Source organism: Aythya ferina (assembly GCF_964211825.1).
Source record: "Aythya ferina genome assembly, chromosome: 23".
In the NCBI taxonomy this organism is placed as follows: domain Eukaryota; kingdom Metazoa; phylum Chordata; class Aves; order Anseriformes; family Anatidae; genus Aythya; species Aythya ferina.
The window spans coordinates 5,354,728-5,377,431 of NC_140321.1; the positions used below are offsets into that span (position 1 = coordinate 5,354,728).

Sequence of the window (22,704 nt, forward strand, 5' to 3'; positions counted from 1 at the left end):
GTCAATTATAACATGTAGCAGTAGCTTTTATGGGGCTCATAATTGCTGTGGCTAAAAGAAAAAATGTTGCCCCAGCCACAATTTCAAGCTGTGGGCAAGTAGGATCATAAATGAAGAAACCAGCAAAATGCACTGGTAATTTTAACTCCCAAACACAGCTGAATTCCCATCAAAGTTCAACTCCCATGTAAAGAGGCCCCTTGTCTTTCAAGCTTCAAGTTGATGTTTTCCCAAAGTGATTTAATGGCAAAACTCCATTTCCAAAGGGTTCATCACATGCTGCTCTCTGACAGAAAGGCTGTGATCGTGCCACCATGCCACACCAGGAGGCAGTGGGGACCTAAAGGGTCATCACAGCTGGGACTCCACTATGTGAAGGAAAAATCCCCACCACAAACCACTCAGGGTCAGTCTCACAACTGCTTCTCCTTCCTATCAAAAGCCCCAAAGTGGAGGCACCTCCCAGACCCTTCTGCCTCCCAGGGATACAAACCTTTCTCTAGTTTCCAGCCCACATGCACTGAAAGGCAGATGACAACCCTTCCCACGTACACAGCAGGATCGTCCGTATTTGAAATGGCGCTGCTATTTCTTCCCATCAGAGCAAGGTGACCCCATCTACGCCTTCATTCTGCTGAGTTAAAAGCTGTGTCCCTTTACTTTTCTCTCCCAAGACAGTCAGCAATGCCTTATACATTCTACCCATCTATTTCTGTCCAGAATAGTTTTTGATTGAATGGAAATCAGCACAAAATATACAAAATCACAACTTTAATTAAAACATTATTGCACGTCCATCACTCTGGCAAGGCATTGGATTATTTCCTGGTGATATTACCAGAGTTTGGTAAGAAGGGAACTACTGCTTCTGCAGTGCTTCCTCTGCAGAGACTTACCACTGAATATTCTGAAAGAAAATACCCAGGATAAGTTTTCTGTGTGAGACAGGACCTAAACTTTTAGAGATTTTGTTTCCAGAAATGTCAGGTGCTGCACTTCTGCAGGCAAAATTCAGGTACCCGAGTTCATATTTCTCCATCTATGAAAATAAAAAACAGTAACCAGGTGGTGCTTTCACCACCTCTTTTCAGGACAAAAAAGAAATGACTACAAAGATCAAAGAGGAATTATTAAAATAAGTTTCACTCCCTAAGTAGCCAGCAACATACTATCTGAAGCAAAATCTAACAGCCAGCCACCCACCCAAAATTACAGTGAATGCTTTCTGTGAATCAGCATGCACACACAATACCTATGGGGAGGGCTGTCCCAGGTCCCAAAAGAAATTCCCCTTAGCACATCACTTTTGGCGTGAGCACTCCGGCTGGCAAACCTCATGGGAAGCTGGGCTGCCTGAGAGGTGACACCCACCCAGCACCGTATAAAAAGGCACCGGCGAGGGCAGAAGGCAGCACTCTGATTTCTTCTATCCAGCTGTGCAGGGGCTTTGCATTTGGGGACATCTGATAGCTTCCACCATGAGCTGCAGCATCAAGAGGACATCGAGTACCTCCTACAGGAGCGGAGGAGCTGGAGGCATCTGCGGTGGTGGCAGTGGTGGCCGGAGCTCCTCCGTGTCCTGCAGGCGATATGCCTCCTCCGTCATAGGCGGGGGGAGTTCTGCGGGGGGAGTGTGCAGCATCGGCTACGGGGGGGGCATGAGCGCTGGCAGCCTCGCTGGGGGCTTCGCTGGGGGCCTGGGAGGAGGCTTCGGTGCTGGGATGGGAGCAGGCTTCGGTGCTGGGATGGGAGGAGGCTTTGGTAGTGGGTTTGCAGGAAGCTTTGGGATGGGGGGAGACGCCCTGCTGAGCGGCAATGAGAAGGTCACCATGCAGAACCTCAACGACCGCCTGGCTTCCTACCTGGACAAGGTGCGGAGGCTGGAGGAAGAAAATGCTCAGCTCGAGCACCACATCCGCGAGTGGTACAGGAAGCAAGCTCCCACTGCCTCAAAGGATTACAGCGCCTACTACCAGACCATTGAGCAGCTCCAGAACCAGGTAGGTCAGACCAACGCACATGCCTCTGGCCTGCACTAATGCCCCAGAGTGAGGCCTTGCCTCTGCCCTGGCTCCTGGGGGCTGGCAGGGAGCTCGGGGCCAGCCTGATGCTGCCCGACAGCCAGAAGCCTGCAGAGTTGAGCCCACTGCCTAGCTCCCCATCAAGCAAAGCTCTCACCGACCCATAAGGGCACAGCTGGGCTCAGGGGGCACAGCCCAAACCTGCTGGTGCATGCAGCTTAAACCCCGCGCTGTGCCGGCAGCTCCAGGGGGGTTTCCAGTCTTTCTTTCCCCGCCACTCCCATCCCATTCAGCTGGATGCAGTGCAAAGCCAAAGCACAAAGGTCTTGCAAGGACTGCAAGATCTAAATTCCCTCTGGTTTTGCACACTCCTATATAAAATGCCTGGATGGACCGAGGCCTTCCCTTACAGCCAGTTTTTACAATAATGGCACAAATTCATCAGGCACAAAGACTGTGCTTCCTTATACACTGAGTGCACAAACCCAAAGGTGTTGGTGTCCTCACCGCATAAATGTTCTTCCATTCTTTCCTTCACCAGAATGCTCTTTGGCCAAAATGTCTGGTATAGGCAAAACCTAGCACACACCAGCATGGCATTTCAATGACTTCCTGCATCACTGCAAGAAACAGGTCTAAGATCCATAACAAAGCCCTCTCAAAGCTTTGGGTCTCCTTTTTCTTCTCCTCCTCCATGTCTTGAACTCAGACTCCTCTCCAACTTCCTCTTTTGCAGATCATTTCTGCCACTGTGGACAACAACAAGATGCTCCTGGAGATTGATAACAGCAAGATGACTGCTGATGACTTCCGAATGAAGTGAGTATCTCTGGGAACCCCGCGTGTCTTTTCTGTCTTGAATTTATGAGATTCAGGAATTCAGGAGATGATGCCCTGCCCCAAGAGGAAGGGACAAGCCAACAGATTGTAATGAAATGCATGTGTAATGCTTCTCTCTTCTGTGGTAAAAGGTATGAGAACGAGCTGGTCATCCGTCAAACTGTGGAGGCAGATATCAATGGCTTGAGAAATCTTCTGGATGAACTGACCCACACTCGGTCTTCACTGGAATCTGAGCTTGAGTCTCTGAAGGAGGAGCTGATTGCCATTAAGAGAAACCACGAAGAGGTACGAACTAGTTCTTTACACAGTACTAATGACCAAATACTATGTATTTCAGACACAAGTTTTCTTGGGTAGCACAGGTTTGGACAGGCTATAATACACACCAGTGTGAAATGAATTGCAGCCATAATAAGTAAGCTTAATCTGAAAAAAAAAACTTTATGGCTATGATATCCAATATCTTACTCAGCCATATTGGATCACACACTGGAGATGAAAGAAAAAATAAGTTGATAGGACTGTTTTGTTTAGTAGTACCTCTCAATGTCAGTGCATCTTCAAACCAGTAACATCCACGTTATATTTCAGCTTCAGTTTTATTTCAGCAGTGCTCCATGTTTAAAATACCACCAAGAGAATCTCAATACTGCTTCACCTGCTGTCCTCAGCAGAAGGAATGACCGGTGCTCTTTGTTTCTCTTCTCCTTTCCCTGCAGGAACTCAGACTGCTGCAGTCTCAGACCGGTGGCGACGTGAGCGTGGAGGTCAATGCTGCTCCTGGTGAAGACTTGACAAAGATACTAAACGACCTGAGATGCGAATATGAGCAGATCATTGAGAAGAACCGCAGAGAGGTTGAGCAGTGGTATGAAGTCAAGGTACGCTCCATGAGGGGCCAAGCAAAGGGGGAGGCTTGCTGCCTACCTGACCCTCAGCCAGCCAGCTGCTCTGCAAGGGGATTTTCTAACTCCCAATGTGCTTGGTGCTTTGCTCCTGCAGATCGAGGAGGTCAACCGACAGGTCACTTCCAGCAGCCAGGACATCCAGACAAGCAGCCACCAGCTCACGGAACTCAGACGCGAAATGCAGAACCTGGAGATCGAACTGCAGGCGCAGCTCAGCACGGTACTGGGGCAGGGGTGCTCGGGCTCTCTCCTCCTCGCGACGGGAAGCTCCCTCGTCGGGCAGGGGACATACAGCTCCGGTGCTACCCTCCTGCCTTTCCTCTCCTAGAAAAACTCGCTGGAGAACTCCTTGGCAGAAACCGAATCTCGCTACGGCTGCCTGCTGCAACAAATCCAAGGGCAGATTAACTCCGTAGAGGAGGAGCTGGCCAGCATCCGCTGCGAGATGGAGAGCCAGAACCAGGAGTACAAGATGCTGCTGGGCATCAAGAGCCGCCTGGAGCAGGAGATCGCTCAGTACCGGGCACTGCTGCAGGAGGGACAGCAAGACATTGTGTAAGTAACCTGGGTGTAAATGAGGTATAAATTCCATCACAGTCTTTTGTCTGGTGAAACTTGCAGAGGACAGAGCACAGTGTTTTAAGCAGTCCCTGGCTGTATTCTAAATCTAACATTTTTTCACAGTATCTGCATTGAAATGCGTGTATCACAAGCTCAATAATCAAATAGATGAAGTGGGGCATATCTACCCACTGATATTTACCTATATACACACTGATGTGCTGTCAGTTAAGCAGCTCCTCCTGGCCTGTTTGCTCAGAGTGAATTCCATGAGAGGATTCACCATCCAAAGCCAAACTCCCGTACTGCCTTCAGCCAGCATAGCAGCTAGCAATGTTGCACTGAGAGAGTAGAAGAACTACACTTGTACAGCCTTTTGTCATTTCTGCTTCTACAGCTTCTCACAGTATATAGCTGGAAGGGGGTGAAATAAAAAGATAGAAAGAAATATTTGTAAGGTCCAGGGAAAGTCCAACTGTTACATGGATTGCCCAGCATGTCTCAGCCTGTCTGCTCATGACTACATTTATCATTCCCTTCACTAAAACTCCTCTCCTTGCACAGAATGCCTCAAGGAGCAATCCAAGGCTCTCTCCAAGGAGGAAGAACCTCCCACTCCTTTTCTTCCACTTCCTACTCTCACGGGCAGTCTGTTGAGAAGTCAGGTAAGAAACAGCTTCCAAAGAGGATCCTCATTTATCCCAGCCCCACGGCTTTCATGTTTTGTACTTCACCTCTGCTTGCCTGTCAATATTAACCCTTGTGGTATGGCTTCCACTTTTGCACTTATAACAAGGATTAAATGATTCGCAATCAAATCTTTTAATTTCAGGCTGTCTTAGCTTCAGTTACAGAAACAGGCTAAGCTTCTTGCCTGTGCTCTTGCTAAGTGGATGGACATTTAAATACTGGCTAAATCTGAAATGCCAGTGCTGCAGGAGACTCTTGATTTCCCCCTCAACCAAAGTAATCATTTCTTCTTTCCTCCCACAGGGCAGTCAAGAGTGTGTTAAGACACCACCAACGCTCTAGTCTTTGATCTTCCTACTTCCACCTGAGCAGCCCCTGGTACAAAGTGATAACACACAGCACGTGCACCGTGTGCCTACCCAGCGCACAGACTGAGCTACAGATGTCATTCATTAAGCCAAGGAATCACTGCCAGGACTCTCCTAAAATTATCTACTTCTTCCTTTTGTGTTGGTTTTCATAATGCAGTCACTGTAATCTTCATACAGTAATCTGCAGGGCCATTGGCATCTACTTTCTGCTGGTAACAGCGCCTCTAATAAAACTTTACTTTTCTGCAATGCAAAGAAACCTGTGTGTCCAGCGAGTTATTTGGCATATTAATGCTGCAGAAATCCTCTAATGTAGGTGGGACAATTGAGATAGACTTCACAGTAAAATTACAGTTGGTTATATTATATAGTATAGCCCCAAAGAAAATTGCATATCCGATTTAAGCAGACAATGTCTGGATAAACTATTAAAGAATGAATTCCTGTCCAAATTCAGATTAAACTCAAGAGTGACACCTATGGGGAAGAAAACAGGTGGGTGAAACCCTTTTTCACAGTGTACATTGTAAAGGATGTGCGTGCAAGTAGCTGATTGTTGCTTCTGTAGCTTGACAGAAACTACCAGGATTAATTTGGTAAAATTCAGGAAGAATTTGGTAAATCTAAAACATTTGTCTTTGGGTGACTGAACAAGACATCAGTCTCATTCAGGCAGCCCTCTCTCCCAGCTTTCAGGGGAGGGCTCTAACCAGCCTTGTTCAATAAAAGCAATGATTAGATCAGGCAGGGACAAGTATGCAAAGAACCCCTTGTAACACAAAGGTCAGCTGCTAGGATTATTCCTCCCAATATGGTGGAAGATCAGGGCTCTCGTCTTTTATCTGATGGTTCAAAACAAAAGACCTGAGGTGGGTTTTTTTATCTCGTATGAGTGTATCCCTGGCTCCATGGCTGTACAGTGCTCTGGATGGCCATTTTTACTAAAACTGCTCCACTTCATGTCACACACTTGAATTATTTGAGCTAGACAGAGAAAGAAAGACTGGTGAACTGACTCATTTAAGACTTTCAAATCTATGTTCCAGTCTTTCATTTGCAGAGGGCTGAGAAAGCAGCTGAACAGGGTCCGCCACATAACAGGTGAGTGATTCAAGGGCCGCCCTGTAACGAATAGGGTGGGTCTCACAAGCCTTCTTTGTTCCCTGAACACCACAGAAATCACCAGCATTTTTTATTCTGTCTAATAGCTCTGTACTTTGGTTTGCAAACAGACTCAGGCCAGTTAAATATCATCTTTTCAGATAACACTGGATCACTCAAAAAGGCATCCAACTGCCCACACGTTACAATCCACAAAGAATCCATAGCACAGCAGAAAGAAAATAAAAGGATGAGTCAGGGGAAACCTTTCCTTACAAAACAAGGGGGATTTGCAAAAAATGCCTCTCTCTTGAGTCACCACATGACTCTCAGGCTTCTGTATAAGCTAACAAAGGTTCATGCTCTGCCTTACACTCATTCCACTTCTTGTACCAACTGGAGCTGACTACTTCAGAGCAAGGTCTAAAACTCAACATTACTAATCTATAATGGACTTTGGGATGAAACACATCATTTGACCATAGCTTTACTGGAAAGAATGTTTCTGAGCCTGAAAAGGAGACGACTGCTCTCTAGGCTGGCTGTCAGGAACGTTACGGAGCTCCTGCTTCCACCAAGGCATGCCCATCGTAACCACAGAGCCCATCGAGACAAGACGAGGGCTGAAATCAGCGAAGCACAGCCTCCGTTTGCAGATGCCATGCAAGGGAACGCTGATTTTTTGTGCGGCGGCACAGTTTGGATCCTTTGGATAACCACGGCCTGATAGTTTCACCTTTTCCAGAGCTGACATTGCAGCATGCCAGTTCCCACAGTGTCAGTTCCCACAGCATCCTCTAGTGGCAAATTCAGAAAATATGCAACAGGATTTTGCAACAGAAACATTTTCATACAGCCTCAAAATTAAATTCAGGGCTCAGACCTGGGAAGCACTTAGGCCACTAAAGGAAAAGCTTAAAACTTTGAAAATAACCTTACTGGAAAACAAAATCCCTGTGTGCTCCTTCTTCTGTCTCCACCACCACAACGGCCTGTGTTCAAACCTGACATCTCTTTGCTCTCCAGTTCAAGTTTCCTTCCCTTCCCACACTGACAAAGCTACCGACACACCTGCAGAGGAAACACACGGGGGGGAGTGTTATAAAATATTGGTTCCTGCTCCTTTGTCTCATGGCAGCCCCACTCCCTGTTTAGGGATCTTAACTCCTGAGAAATCAAATTATTGAATCAAGACTGTATAAAAAGATGCAGCTTAAAATGGGTTTCCTGGTTACTTTTTCAATTAAGAAGCTTCACTGCCCAAAAACAATGAAAGAAAATATTTTTTTCCAACTACATTTTTAAGAAAACTAACATTTTTAAGGAAAAAAAAAAAAAAAAGTAATAAAATGGATAAATTTTTCACAAGGTTAACATTGTGATACCAGATGGGTGTTTCACCAAAACAGACAGTAAAAAGGTTAGAAAATCATTCATTATGAAGGGCTGGGGAGAGAGAGGCACTATCTGCTTCGTGTAACCGTCTGAAAGCTTTGAGGTAATTCCATAGGAAATCAGCAAGTTCAGATTAAGTCAACAACCTCCTGGATTGCTCCTGCTTGCATTTAATTAGCACACAAGCTGTTCAGTCTCTGAGCTCGGCTCCTTTAGCAGCAGCGGTGGCTGCCAGCCACAGCCAGGGAGCCCGGTCTTACCACGGGAGGAGAAGAACCTACGAAGAACAAGGCTCCAGCAAGTGGTGGTGTGTTTAAAAAGAAAGCCTGTAGGGGGGACTGGAGAGGTACAGACATTGTGTACTGTTACTACTCACAGAGGTAATGAGGGATAGTCTGCCTCATAATCTTTGGGTGTGTTCAGGCTTCTTAATTCTGGAAATTAATCATCTCCGCCTGCATAATATCGCATTTTCAGGAAGTCAGGGGAAGATGAGAGGGGAAAATAACTGGATAGGGAAGAGCCCAGAGCAAGAAGCAGCACCTAGCGAACCAAATCCTCGGAGGGGCTTCATGCAGGGTCAGGACAATCACCCAGCGCTGCCACTCGAGCTGCTATTCACAGAGGCAGCAGTCAGGTACGGGCAGGCACAGCCACCCGCTGCCTCCAGGTCTTGCAGCTTTGGCACGCTTGGCTGCAAGGAAATGGTATCGCTGAGCTGCTGCCGGCAGCCCTCAGCCAGGGGAACTTCCTTCTCAGCCCCTACCCCCGGTCTCAAGTAATTAACAAAGAAAATCTGTCATTTACTCCGCCTCTGATAAAAAACAGATGGGTGGAAATGAGCTGAAAAAGCCACTTCTGTGACACTTCTCACATTTGCCAGCCTATCATAATGATGAAAAATAGCAGGCAAGCTAAGCAAACACAGAAGTTCTTGCAGGAAAATGCATTTTTCTGTGCTGCAGGTAACATATTGCTACCAATTTTCACGTAGCACGTAACATTCAGGAGGAGAAATGCCAAGAAACTTCCCAAGTGCACGAAGTGTTCTCACACTACAGCAGACCCGAAGGGCAAATGCTCCCGCGGCTGATGCAGTAAACGTCCCATTTCCAATTTCGGGTGTGCTGGAGCTGCCTTTCGCAACGTGTTTAGCACTGCCTAAAGAGCAGTTTATGCGCACTGCAATTACCGCTAACAACCCACTATTTAGGAACCCACGCTCAGATGTGCGCTGCAAAGACTGGCTGCAGGGAACACCTTTCTGCTGGCATGCACTCCTGGGCTTAAACAGCCCTGGCAGCAGGAGTGCGACTGTGGATCAAAGGCACTTAGAGCCTTATTCATCTACCTTTCCTTACCACATTTCTAATCTTAGTTCAGTTCTTCCCCGCAGCTTGATGCCAGTTGGACAGTCAAAAGTGATGGTTGTACCAAAGGGTCACAGCGATTACACGCACATCAACATCTTAAATAAATGCTGAAAGCTTCTTTCTGCTGAGAATGCTGTTAGTAGCCATGTCACCAGAATTGTACCATGTTTAGTAGTTATTAAAGCTGAATCCATTAGAAAGGAGTGCAAAGGCACCCAGCAAGTATCTCCTTCAGCTTCGTTTGGTGGTAGCGGGCTGCCCACAACACCTAGACAGCCCATGCCAGCCTCAGTGTTCAAACAAGGGAATTTAAAGCAGAACACGAGTGTCAGACGCTGCTGGAAAACCCTGGTTTTCAGTTAGTTAATGACCAGGACTGGCCTGGAAGGTAACCTGATACACAGGAATCCTGTGAGATTTGCCTATAAACTACTTCTTGGTGAACACGGAGCCAAGCAAGGCAGCGACTCCCATGCCCTCTGCCTCCGGCAAGGTGTGCAGGAGGCTCAAACACCGCTGCCCCTGCAGCAGCTCCTCAGGCCCAGGGCTGCAGGACTGGCAGTTTTCTTGCCAAACCAGAGATGTCGAGGCTCTGAAAATTCATCTCAAGCAAGAAGCAGCATGAAGCCAGCTGTAAGATCAGGAAAGGCCAAATCCTGGTGACCCGTCCCTCAGCAGGGCACTAGGATTGCTCCTTGTTTTCTTATTTGATCCAGGACACGCGTTTAATGCTCGCACTGCAAAACCTCTACCCTGGCTGGAAGCCGTGGCTTGTCACTGTGATCAGAATATAGACTTACTAAACCAGCAACAGAAAGAATAATGTTTAAATATGAATGTAGACTTATGATTCTGTGATTTAAATATATAAACAGGCAAATGTGAATATACTTAAGTATGTTCTCCAAACGTTTCATAGACATGAAGGGAATAAAACAGCTCATGCCACTTTCTTCTAAGACACCCACTTGCTCCTTTCTCTGTATTTCTACCAGAACTGGATTTTTTTAAGTAGGAATTTTCCATGTGGCCTGTGGGAAACAACCCTCTGAAGAGCTCTAGGGCTCTTTTAACATGATTCATTGCAGAACTGCAGCTGACATGGCAAGCACTCAACACGTACTTGGTTCCTCTGAAGCCTGGGACAGGTTTAGTCTATTTGGTTTTGGCAGTGGGCTCTAAGTGAGTTGCCTATTGCTGCCTGCAGAAACCTGACTTTTGGAACACCTCCTCTCATCAGTTAGAAGCTGGACTCTTCATAATGGTTTCCAGGCCCATCATAACTTGCTGAGATTTACCAAGCAGATAACAGGTTAAAGGAAGTGTAAAAATACATCCAGTGACTTGTCTTTCACTCATCAGGGCTGGGTGCCCTTGCTGTTCCTATCTTTCCACACCGTCTTTAATCACTCTATAAGAAAATCCATTTTATTTTCTTGCCTCGGGAAAACTTTACTCCTTGATGATGTGCATTATCATTATAGTTCTGGCTTGACAGAGAAGTCAATTCCAGATTTATAAAGTTATTTATATTAATAGGGAAACTGACGATATTGAGGTGTTTCAAAGTATATATCATATTCAATTTCAAGTATTTTCCAAGTATTTACATTGTTCCCTGTTTAAGTATTTGAGTTTGTCATGATCTTTCATGTATTTTCCTCACAATAATCTATTGAAATATTATAAAAATGAGGAACATTGAGAGATGACATTATATGTTCCAATATCACAAAAGAAGCCTGTAGCTGAACAGCAATCCAAATCTCTCAAGTTCAACTCAAATAATTCTGTTTCTGTGATAGAGAACTAGACCCTGGGATAAAGAGTTGTCCTGCTGCATGTTACGCTCGTAATTCCTTTCAAAAGTGAAGCCTTAAACCACCTAATTTCTCATTTCTCATTTCTCTCAATACAGAAATCGGGGCACTGTGTGCATTTCTCTTCACCAAGTCACGTTCCTTCTACTCTGCAAAAATAGAAATTTTGAGAAAGTTAACAGTTATCGCTCTCTGCTCTTATCCACCCTCTTTTAAAACAGTTAACAGCTGTGTGTGCATGTGCTGGGACCTGCCTTTTCAGCACATAAACATTCTTGTCTTTGAATCTCTTGGCACATACAGAGAATATTTGGCAAGGCAAGCTTTGTGAGGATTTAAAAAAAAAAAAAAAAAAAAAAAAAAACCATAAAAATGATTAATTAGGGGATATGAAAGAAAGAAAGCTAAGAATTGTATCTTAGGCAGACAATCAACACAATCATTTCAGTACCAGCACAGATCAGTTCTCATTATCGCTGGTTCTTCCCACAAGGAAGTTTAAAGAAAAAATAGAAGAAAGTTTTGTGTTTGAATTAATGTTTCAAGATTCAAATGTTTCATGCTTGTGATCTTTGACAGGAGAAAAGAACATACAAAGATAAGATCTTAAAAGCATACACGACACAAATGTAAGGTGGGGCAGCCAAAGTTTTGATAATCAAGAGAAAAGATGAGGATTGAAAATGTGCATACAGAAAAGTCAAGAAGGTTAAAATGTTCACAGAGTTCATTAACGGTAATTGCGTTACCAGCTCAAGAACTTCACTGGAAACAAATTTAGCAGCATGTAAGAGAGAAATATATGCCAGTGTTACACAAGAATAATAAAAAATGGTTTACAACAAAACTCATTAAAACGCCCTGACAAGTATTTACCATTCCATAAAGCAGCAGTGGCGAGGAAAGCAGAGCAGATAAAGGTAGAGCAGAACCAGGTCTCAGCAAGGAGCTTGGGTGTGGACTGTTTCCACGGGTCTGCTGCATGGCTTGACTTTAATACGGGTGTCTCCCTCACCCTCAGACAAATTGCAGATAAAGGAAATTCCCTTTGTTGTCCATTCACTATTTTGCCTTAGGGCAAAGTTCAGTTTACTATAGTTTAAGCTTATTGTAGTGAGAGAAAAAAAAGACCTGTGCAGAATGATAAAAGCACCATCTTTCCCAGGCTAAAGCTTTGCCACACTAAAGGCTTTTCCAAGCTTTTAAGTACCTGTTATCATCTTAAGAGAGTCCCAGCAAAACCAAACACATGCAGCCACGAAGGTAAGAGATGCAAAGTCAAAGCTAAAAAACTTTTCTGGAAACCCAGAACACAGCCCTACCAGAAATGCAGCACAAGGGACTGTTGTGCTACCGTCTAGAAGCTTGTTGCACATTTGGAGGTATGAACAAGGTGAAATAGTCACTCCACTGGACAGTGTCTCCCAAGCTTTCCCTCTCCTGACACTATCAGATGTACTTCCAAATTGCCAGGAAGAATTAAAAGTCGTTCTTCAGGAATTCTTCCCTGTAAGGTGAAGCAAACCTAACCTGCTTGTGGCACTTTATCCGTGTTCTTATAGTATCAGACACAATGATTGCTGCTTTTACTCCAAGGGTTTCTGAGAGAATGTGGAGTCCTCTCAGCCCCCAGCTTTAATGAATTAGGTCGTAAAACATTGTGCAACACCATAAATGTGTGTTTTATTTCACCAAAAACAAAAGCACTGCTTTAAATGCCTTAGAAGGGAGTCTGGGGAGTAGTGAAGAAGTACCCGGAGGGAAGGACGTTCCTCTCTGCATGCTACAGGCCACAAGGCAGAGCACACTGCTCTTTGTTTCCTTTAAGCTTCCATTATTTCTGTTCAGAGAAGAAAATGCCATGGACTTACACTCTTTATGCTCTAACTATGGACTTTAGCATTTAACAATACAGTAACTTTCTATAGCTTTCTTTCTGCCCGGTGCAGACACTACCTTTCTGATAGCATTCATTCACCTACTCACAGGACCTGGAGCCTGCTGGGCAGGTTTTTCCTCCCCAGGGCCAAAGAGAACATTTAGATCCACAGAAGGGACAACCAGTGTGTCTTGGCAGGCGGAAAAGCCCTCCGTAGCTCTTAGGTATGGCTGCAGGTTTTACAGTGCAAGCTGGAGAGCTGTGTGAGAACAGCAGTCCCTACAGAAAGCAAGGAACTGGCTGGCACGCCCCGAGGCTGCACAGCCCCAGGCAGGGCATACAGGGTGCATGTGTTGGATAGAGGGAGTGAGAGGCTCTGCACATTTCCTCTTTCTGATACAGCCTCATAAGTGGATACAGGAGAGTCTAAGCTACCCCAAGGCGATGTGACTCCTTCTCACCTGGGGATATAGATCACGTCCATAGGGACACGGCTCTGCAAACCAACGGTATGCGAGTCCCCTAGGAGACCACGCTTTGTCAATACAGTGCATTTGACTAAAATGGCTAAATTCTAGTTAACTGGCAAATGAATCCTATCAATTACAAATGTGAGCAAAAAAGACATCGGTCTACATAAATGACAAGTTATGAAGCACCAAAAGCTGTAAGGGAGGCCACTGAGGGGTTGGTTATGTTACGGCACAACGAACAGAGTACATGAGGGGCAACAGGAACCCCGTGCCTAACTTCAGGATAAAGGAGTAAATACTTCTCCATCCCATAACCATCTCTTTTCAGTATTTAGAATGAATAAGGACATCAAATACGTTCATTAGCGATCCAGTGGATATTAAACAATTTCTGCTACTCACAACGTTTCTCGTTTAAAAAGCAACTTCCACCTAGAAAATCTAAAAGGGTAGCTAAGCATTTTTAATTGCTTTCAGGACAATGATAGACAGCTCTTCACCTCTTTATAAACATGTTCTAGTACATCACTAAGTAACGAAAGAAGATATTTACTGACTGATATTTAAATAATTATTAGGTCTATGAAATAAGTTCGTGGTTCAAAGAATTTGGATGTGTATCTGTACCATAAGTACTCTGAGAATTTACTCTGATTTCACAGACAGACATAATTTAGGAGTTTCCAAGCACTAGAAGTAGAGAAGGAATGAACTTGTAAGAAACTGAAAATTAATAGCCTGGATACAACACATCCACTGCTGGTTGGTTAGAAGTGTGCAGGGAAGGCTGCAGCGCACTGGCTGTGCACAGAACCTCCAGGAAGGATCAATGGGGCTGTTGATTCAGCTTCCTTGGCCGGCTTCCAGTCTGCGTATTTATTCTTATACACTCCCTGTATTTGCCCTGCAGTTTGACATTTCTCTCTGGACAAAGTGGGTAAAGCACTAGTGTGTGGTGAGTGCATTTTTATGGGTATATAAAGAGCAAACATGCCCTCGTGTTGAGTATGCATCTCATTTGGCTTATCTTTAGTTCCTTATCTTGGCATTAAATGGATTTCTCATTCAAGCAACGCAGCCTGCATCTTGCAATCCAAATGTTCAGTTCAGTGGAAGCATTTGTAGGTAGGTGGTGGCATTTCTGCCCCGGCCTGGTTGTTGCAAGTGCTGGGAGGCCAGCTTGCTCTGTCGTTCCTTACAGCTGTATCTCCTGGGGAGTCCCAGGGGTGTGCAGGGAATGAGGGGTGGCAAGGGAAGGAAGAGAATGGAAGGAAAGATGGAAGCACCTGCTCATCTGTTAGGGATGCTCGTGGAGGAGCTTGCAGTAATGAAAGCAGCATTGCTTTTGAAAATTCATCTGGGCAACAGAGGAAAATCCATCTGGATAACAGGATTTTAACATTTGAGAGAAAACATCTTCATTAATCTCAGAGCCCAGAAGACCATGCGATTGTGTTTCTTCTGTTTACTTCCCCCTTTCAGTAGCAACGCAAGGACTGACTGTATAAGCAGTCCCTTGTTTCTGTTGTTGCTGACTCCCCAGGTACTGCTCAGGGAAGTTCAGTGCTCATCTGTGCTGCAAACACAGCTACAGTTCCTTGAAGGATTCCTGTCTCTGTACAAAACCAGACTCTTCCACACAAGGCACATTGTCAGGTCCTCTTCTCTTCTGTTGTTCCAAAAGGAACTGAGAGCAAACAAACAAACTACAATTTTAGAACAGAGCAGCATAGTTCAGGTGGCAAGAACCTTCAAGGATCATGTAGTCCAGGTGCCTGGCATCTCAGGGCTGACCAAAAGTTAAAGCACTGTTGTGAGGGCATTGTCCTAACCCCTCAGGGACACTGACAGGAGTGGGGCCTCAACTGCCTCCCCAGGCAGCCTCTTCCAGTGTTCGACCACCCTCACAGTAAAGAAATCTTTCATTCTGAAAGAGGGATTTTTCCTAAGGGAAATAAGAAAAAAGAGAGGTAGGAACCTTTTTTGCTTAGTTCCACACAACTGTTGATCATTTGGGCTCTTTTCAGGCTCTGTTATTAGTCTACAAATCATTTATTTAATTGCTTTCTGTTATAACTTTCCTGTGATCATATGAAGCGAGCCGTGGTGTGACTTCGCTGTGGACGCAGCTCAGGCTGCAGCAGGGCTGTGCCCTTCCAGCCCTTTTGTTTCCACACAGGTAAACTTGGAGCAGATTTACGAGCGTTCCCCTCAGCAGGGCGAGGCCTCCTCTGAATCCCACCTTGTTCTTCAGGAGGCAAGAGGCAAGGGGAGGGGATGGGCTCCTGTGTGCGAAGGTATTTCGGACCCACTCACTTCCCAGCAGCTGACCAATGGGAGGAATGGCTGTGTTGGCAGAGGGTTTAAGGCCGATAAATTCCACGGGTCTCAGATAACACATTCTGGAGACAACTCCCATTGTCAGAGGCATAAAAGACGTGGGGTGGGGGAAAGGAGCACACATTCCTGCTTCAGGATCTCAAACTGCAGCTTGCCTTAGGCCCCTAGCATTGCTGTCTATGGCAAGTTACAGCTTCAGGCAAACCACCTCTTCTGTGGCAGGGGGACCCGGTGGCTGCTCTGTCCGTTTTGGTGGAGGCTCCTTTAGGGCTCCAAGCATCCACGGGGGATCTGGTGGCAGGGGTGTGTCAGTCTCTTCTGCTAGATTTGTCTCTTCTGGTCTAGGAAGCGGCCTGGGTGGTGGGTATGGAAGTGGTTTTAGCAGCAGCTTTGGTGGCGGTTTCGGCGGTGGTTACGGGGGTGGTCTGGGGGGCGGTGATGGCCTCCTCTCAGGAAATGAAAAGACAACGATGCAAAACTTGAACGACCGCCTCGCATCTTACCTGGAGAAGGTTCGTGCACTGGAAGAAGCAAACTCTGATCTTGAAACTAAAATCCGAGACTGGTACCAAAAACAAGGACCAAGCCCCGCTCGAGACTACAGCCTTTACCACAAGACTATTGAAGACCTTCGAGACCAGGTAGGTGTTAACATTGACTAAAAAGCACCTGAGATTTGCACAAACACTTATGAAGGAAGCATGAAAAAAAGAGAAAAGCCTCACTAGGAAAATAGCCAGAAGGCACTGCAGGTTGTGAAAAGGAGGAAGATGAAATGAATACGTAATGATTGGTTAGGGTGGATAAAGAAAATGCTTAGTAAGAAGTTATCTACCTTTTTTAACGTTAGCTAAGTGAATGTACAGAACAGCCAGACTAAGATTCCTCATTACTTCATTCTTTGGTAATATTTAATGTATCTGCTGGCCATAGGCATGTGTATGACCAGTTAATATATGTACAACCCTACATATTCTGATATATGTATAAAGCAAGCTAAACAATGACAGCAACCTGCGTATCTCAGCCAGGCACATACACACTGCTTTTACTGTAAAAATAAAAATCGGTTATGTACAACTTTGTGAATGTATAGGTAGTAGCTCACACATCACCCTAAATATATTTTTATTGCATCTCTCACCTAGTTAAGCTTGAAATAAGAATGCTGAAACTTTTGGCTTATGGGAAATGGAAACCGCAGACGTAAAGTTATCAATCCCATACATAAATGCCGAAACTGCCCCAATAGCCCATGGGAAGCTGATAACAGGTTACTTGGCGATGATACACACCCCGGAAAACATAGGTGGCAGCTGACTAACCTATGTAAATAAATGAAAGAAAACTTGAGGTTTACTTTTCACAGTTCAGCTTGGAGTTCATGACCGCTCCCACACAATTTACTTTCTCCATGCTTTAACCCATTCACATTCTTTACTGATTTTAGAAGCTGAGCTCCAGAAAAGGCAGAACTGGGAATTAATTTTCTCCTTTTAGTATTCTTTTTCCACCTGTCTTTTATTCCCCTTGGTTAGAGGAAATAAGATGTTGTTCCAGCTGTTTTTGTAGAAGACCTTTTGAGTTTTGAAAGTAGCAGGCAAAAAAAAGGCATGCCTTCCAGTTAAAAATTAACAGGGATTACTTCTAAGTAAACGGAATTTCCTTTATGGCCTTTTATAATGCATTAGAAGAGTCAATAAACACTGAACCAAGTATTGCAGGAAATAAAAATGTGTTCAAGGGATATACAAAAGCAATATGACCCTACGTTGTTTATGATACACAAACACATCATTTATTTTGAAATCATACAGTCCATGCAATCACTCCCCTCATTATGAAAATGCCTAAGGAGAACAAGTTCTGCCGAGAGGGCTCTGCAGAATTTGCTCCCTTTGCTTCTCTCCAGGAAATGTTTTCTTGCCTCATTCACCTACTGACTGGCTCACAAAGGTGAGCCAACATAGTTCTGTCTCACTGGGAGATTTGTAGCATAAAGCCACTTCATATGCCAGACAAAAGTAAGGGAACCTACCCATAACTGACAATAACGGCAAAAATACTGTGATAAATCTGTGCTGTGTATTTGCTGTAGATCTTTGGTACTTTCCTACTGAGACTAAATAAAATACACTTGTGTTTGGTGTAGCTACAAGTGAGATACAATCTTAACTATCTTATCTTTTGTGTATGGAAAGAAAATAACAGTTGTTTAAGCCTCAGCAATGAACTCTCATTGTTTCTAGATCCTTGCTGCCACTATTGACAACTCGAAGATAGTTTTGCAGATTGACAATGCCAGACTGGCTGCTGATGACTTCAAGACCAAGTGAGTAATTTCTGAAGGGAAAAAGGTCTCTTGAGGAGGCAAAAATCCTTATTGAGACAAAGAGCTGTGAAAAAACAAAGGAACGTGTATAAAATCTCTGTGTTAACATTAGTTTGATCCTGTTGTTGAAGTTCTACCTGCTGAAAACGTCATCTATACCACAGAAAAATTTATATTATGTAAAATACGTGGAGAGAAGTTTAACACTGGACAACTTTTGTTACATCACATTTCCTATATCAGATACATTTATAACAAATGACGTGTTTCATGGTGCCTTATTCAGCTAGCCTGACTAGCCTTGTTTTGCTTTTTCAAGGTTTGAAACGGAGCAAACCCTTCGCATGAGCGTGGAGGCTGACATCAACGGCCTGCGCAGAGTCCTGGACGAGCTCACGCTGGCTAGAACGGACTTGGAGCTGCAGATTGAGAGCTTAAAGGAGGAGCTGGCCTACCTCAAGAAGAACCATGAGGAGGTAAAAGCAAAAAACAACAACCAGGACACGTATTTGGAAGTGAGATTAGAAAAACACGGTGTGGAGTCCCTCAGGTTCTGCACCAGAGCAGAAAAGACTTCTGTGTAGATGGGGAAACGAAAGATGCCCCCTGCCAGTAGTGAAGTGCAGTCAGTCAGACCTCAGCCCTTTTAGAAAGGACGGAGGGTTCATGTTTTCGGTTATAATTGTACTCTCTTGTTTTCCTCTCCTATTTCACTTAGGAAATGAGTGCCCTGGGAGGACAAGTGGCTGGCCAAGTCAGCGTCGAACTGGACTCTGCTCCAGGCATTGACCTGTCCAAGATCCTGGCTGATATGAGGGACCAGTATGAACTCATGGCTGAGAAGAACAGGAAGGATGCTGAGGCCTGGTTCCACAGTAAGGTAGAAAAAGCTCTGTATTATATAAAGACTACTAAAAAAACCCATGCAAGAAGCTAAATAATTATTAAAACTTTCAGAAAACTGCTGTGAAAGCCTTGTGACCTCCACCCAGAGGCCCCACGGTTCTCACGCAGTGCTTTCCCTGTTTCAGACTGAGGAGCTGAACCGCGAAGTCGCTGTCAACACCGAACAATTGCAGAGCAGCAAGTCTGAAGTCAGTGACCTGAGACGCACCCTCCAAGGGCTGGAAATAGAACTTCAGTCCCAGCTCAGCATGGTACGTTCAAATTTGCACTGAGTAAACCCAAGCACCCTGAAATATGCCCCTATTCCCCTTCCTGCAAGCAGTCCTGCACTTGGCAGCAACCTTTTTGTGGTTTGCTCTCAGAAAGGCGCGCTGGAAAGCACCTTGGCAGACACTGAAGGGCGTTACAGTGCCCAGCTGGCGCACATCCAGGACCTGATTGGCAGCATCGAGGCCCAGCTGGCCGACCTCCGAGCTGATATGGAGCGGCAGAACAGCGAATACAAGATGCTCATGGATATCAAGAGTCGTCTGGAGCAGGAGATCGCTACTTACCGACAGCTCCTGGAGGGCCAGGAGTCCCAGTAAGTAACTCTGCTCGCTGCAGGAAACCTTTGCGCTCAGCTTCATGCCATGGTGCTCGTGTGCCAAACCATCACTGTAAGCACAACTTCAAACACTCCTGGGATTCTAATTTTTTTAACAAATTGTTTTTTTTTTCTGGGCCATGGTAAGCTAGAAATTTTCCATACATTAACTTAGTGTCTCTAAGAGCTTCTAAGCCAAAAGGCAAACTGACAAGCAGTAGAAAAGATTAAATGGCACTAACAGTGAAAGCAGTAAGTACTCATTAGCTGCTTGACATTTAGGAAACAGTGCAATTAGCAATGGTTTATAGAATATCTGCATTAACACCAAATTCCCATAAATTGTTACCAGTGAAGTAGCTCTCACCTCATGGGATTCAGCGCAGGAATAAATATTCTGAATAGAAGTGACAAACTAGCTCTTTTCAGACAGCCACCTAAGTGGACAATCTCTGTTACCTCACATATGGCCTCTAGGAGGAAAATAGCTCATAGCCTGAAACAAAAAAGTGAGGTAGGGGTTGAAAGGCTTTGATGTCCTCTACACCTTCTTTCAACAATCCTCTGCCTTTTCCCACTGCTGTAGTTTAAAAAAATACTTCCTACAGCAACTCCTTCTCCTGAGCTGAAAGGGAGAGCAAAGAGATTAACACCTTTTTTCCCTGACTATATACAAAACGTGCCTTGTAGAGAATTTGCTTTCATACATCCTTGTCTCACACAGACAATGCGTTACCTCTCCTTTCAACTATTATCTCTTTGTTCTACAGGATGTTTGGCTCCCTTTCTGGAACTGCCGGTAAGGATTCGTTCTCTTCCAGGAAACTTTTAGTAGTCAAAGAAGTTTTATTTTCTAAAAGGAAGAAATACATATATTATGGTCGTTGCATCCATTTTAGAGACTGGGCTGCTGCGCTGATGTGTGTCACTGGAAAAACCTAGGCAGTCATGAGTGATGACTGGGTAGAATTTAGGTTTTAGTCACCCAAAGCTGTTAGACATCAGAGAAAAAATCTCAGACTGTGCTACCATAAAGGCTAAGAAAAGCACAAAATGTGTAATCATTCCCCCAGATGAAGGGATACAAGAACTTTCAGCTTCCCAGCTCAGGGGAACTGTACCAACATGCAAGCATGACTTGCTTTTTAAAGGTCAGCTGTATTGTAAAAGTGATGTATGATTCAAATCAATGCTATGAAGAATAAAACTTCTGAGAGAAGGGAATGACAGATGAGACATAAACTAAGCTCAGTGAATATTGCAGAGAGTGGTCTTATGTGTTCTGGTTAAGTAATTGCTGTTCTTTCTCTCCACATCATTGCAGACAAAAGAGACAAGTTGGCAGATGGAAAATAGTACTGGAAGTCCTCCAAATGTCATCTTGAAGATGAGAAAAAAGGAATTAAAATGCAGAGGATCACTCTAAACTGCTGGAAATTAATATCTTAAAGCATGGAAAATTCTTGACCACACAAAGTTTAAGTAGATTGGTGGTGATTAGTTTGCAAACTGGGTTAGCTTTTTAATTACTAACTTTTTTTTTCATATACTGAGTTACTGTATCTACTCTAATAAAAATAATCTTCTTTTTGCAGTCTCACCTCCTATTTGGTTATTGTGGTATCATTACTCGAGTTTGACTTTAATCAGACAGCAAAACCCTGGCCAGCCTCCCTGCTTCGGTGTTGGTGGGTGCAGGAGCTCCATCTCTGCTTTCTTTTGGCTCCTCTTGCTGGCAGGAGCTTGGAGTATGGAGGCAGTGGGGTGCCTGGTCCCTCAGAGTGGGAAATACAGCAGTGATTTATGTCACTGACTGCGCTGGCTGTGCGCTCCGATGAGCAGTAACAGTGAGATGTTAAGTGGTTCTGGAAGAAGCAAGAGCTGGGAGATGCTTTGTTAGGGTAAAATATAAAGCTGTTAGAATAGCTTGAAGGTATTCCTGCAGAAACACAGGAGTGAGGAACAGGTGAGATCTCCTCACTCACTTTCTAGCCTGATGCATTTATCTTCAAGCACAAAAACAAAACCCTCAGTTCCTACACAGGTAACAAAGCTTCAGGCCCATGTTTAACCACCTTCATTCTCCTGCTATTGAAAGGACATTATCATAGCTGCAATTCTTAACATAATTCTAGTTCAGGCCAGCAGAAATCAGAAATTTCATTCCCAACCATCTGGAAGCTTACAGCCGAAGACATTTCAGGGTTTGTGCTGAAAAATATCAGGGCTACAGCATGAGTAGCCCCTTCCTGCTTCTCAGCTTTGTAAGAGCGTGCAGTGACCCGGGGAACTGCGGGTGAAACCCAAAGGGCACAATCAGCAGACTGAAGGTGCCCCCCAGTGCACCCCCCAGCAGGGATCATCTTGCAGGCTCTGCTTTAGGGAGACATCGTCAGCCCCTTCATCACTCCTCCCCTTGGACTTGGGAGGGAATAAATTAGTTCACTCTTGTTCATAACTAGTTTGCAGATTAATGGAGTGTTTGCATAGCAAGGAGCATCCCAAAGCCATGGACCTCCTCTGTCAAGGCTGGGTAATCCTCTGCCATTGACGAAGTGTTGGTGGTTGGGTTTGGTTCAGCAGTGACTCAGGTGGCCTGTCAGCATCAATTGTTGGGTACTGACACACAAATCCCAGCTGAGCCTCTGGAAAGCCAGCACAGTAACACTCTGCAGTGGGCTCGCTATGACAGGGAAAAACTGAGAGGAGAAAAACAGTCCTGAAAAGTACAAACCAGCAAAGACACGCAGAGAGGAGGACAAGATGGGAAGAGCTGCACCAAGCTGCTCTGGTGGCACCAAGTGCAGAATCGAGAGGGAGCAGTGGCATGAAGAGCACCGGCATGCACACGGTGCAAGTGGCTCTGAGATGCACACCCGTCCGTACCCTGTCTGCTTCTGCCAGCACGGGGTGCACAGAGCTCTTGTGCATGAAATGCTTCACTACTGCTTGTTCCTGGGTGCTGAGACTTCCTAATAAATGTCTGATACCAGTTTGATTCCCTACAGCAGTTAGACCTGGAAGCCCTTCCAGATGAACCAACAAACTCCAGGTCTGTTTTTAAATCTCAACAAGTCCCATTCCCTGGGATAAATTCTTGTGACA

General features: G+C 44.9%; 1 protein-coding gene across 1 annotated transcript; it reads left to right on the plus strand.

Moving 5' to 3' along the window:
• Positions 1 to 1,478: 1,478 nt before the first annotated feature.
• On the plus strand, positions 1,479 to 21,199 carry LOC311422756 (uncharacterized protein; the record flags this gene model as incomplete). Its single annotated transcript, XM_084496107.1, has 14 exons — positions 1,479 to 2,000; positions 2,758 to 2,840; positions 2,993 to 3,149; positions 3,584 to 3,745; positions 3,867 to 3,992; positions 4,101 to 4,327; positions 15,831 to 16,416; positions 18,025 to 18,107; positions 18,427 to 18,583; positions 18,826 to 18,987; positions 19,139 to 19,264; positions 19,376 to 19,596; positions 20,370 to 20,398; positions 20,924 to 21,199. 14 exons carry the CDS (start codon positions 1,479 to 1,481, stop codon positions 20,953 to 20,955), a joined length of 2,673 nt encoding a protein of 890 aa, XP_084352233.1. The 3' UTR covers positions 20,956 to 21,199.
• Between the last annotated feature and the right edge of the window lie 1,505 nt (positions 21,200 to 22,704).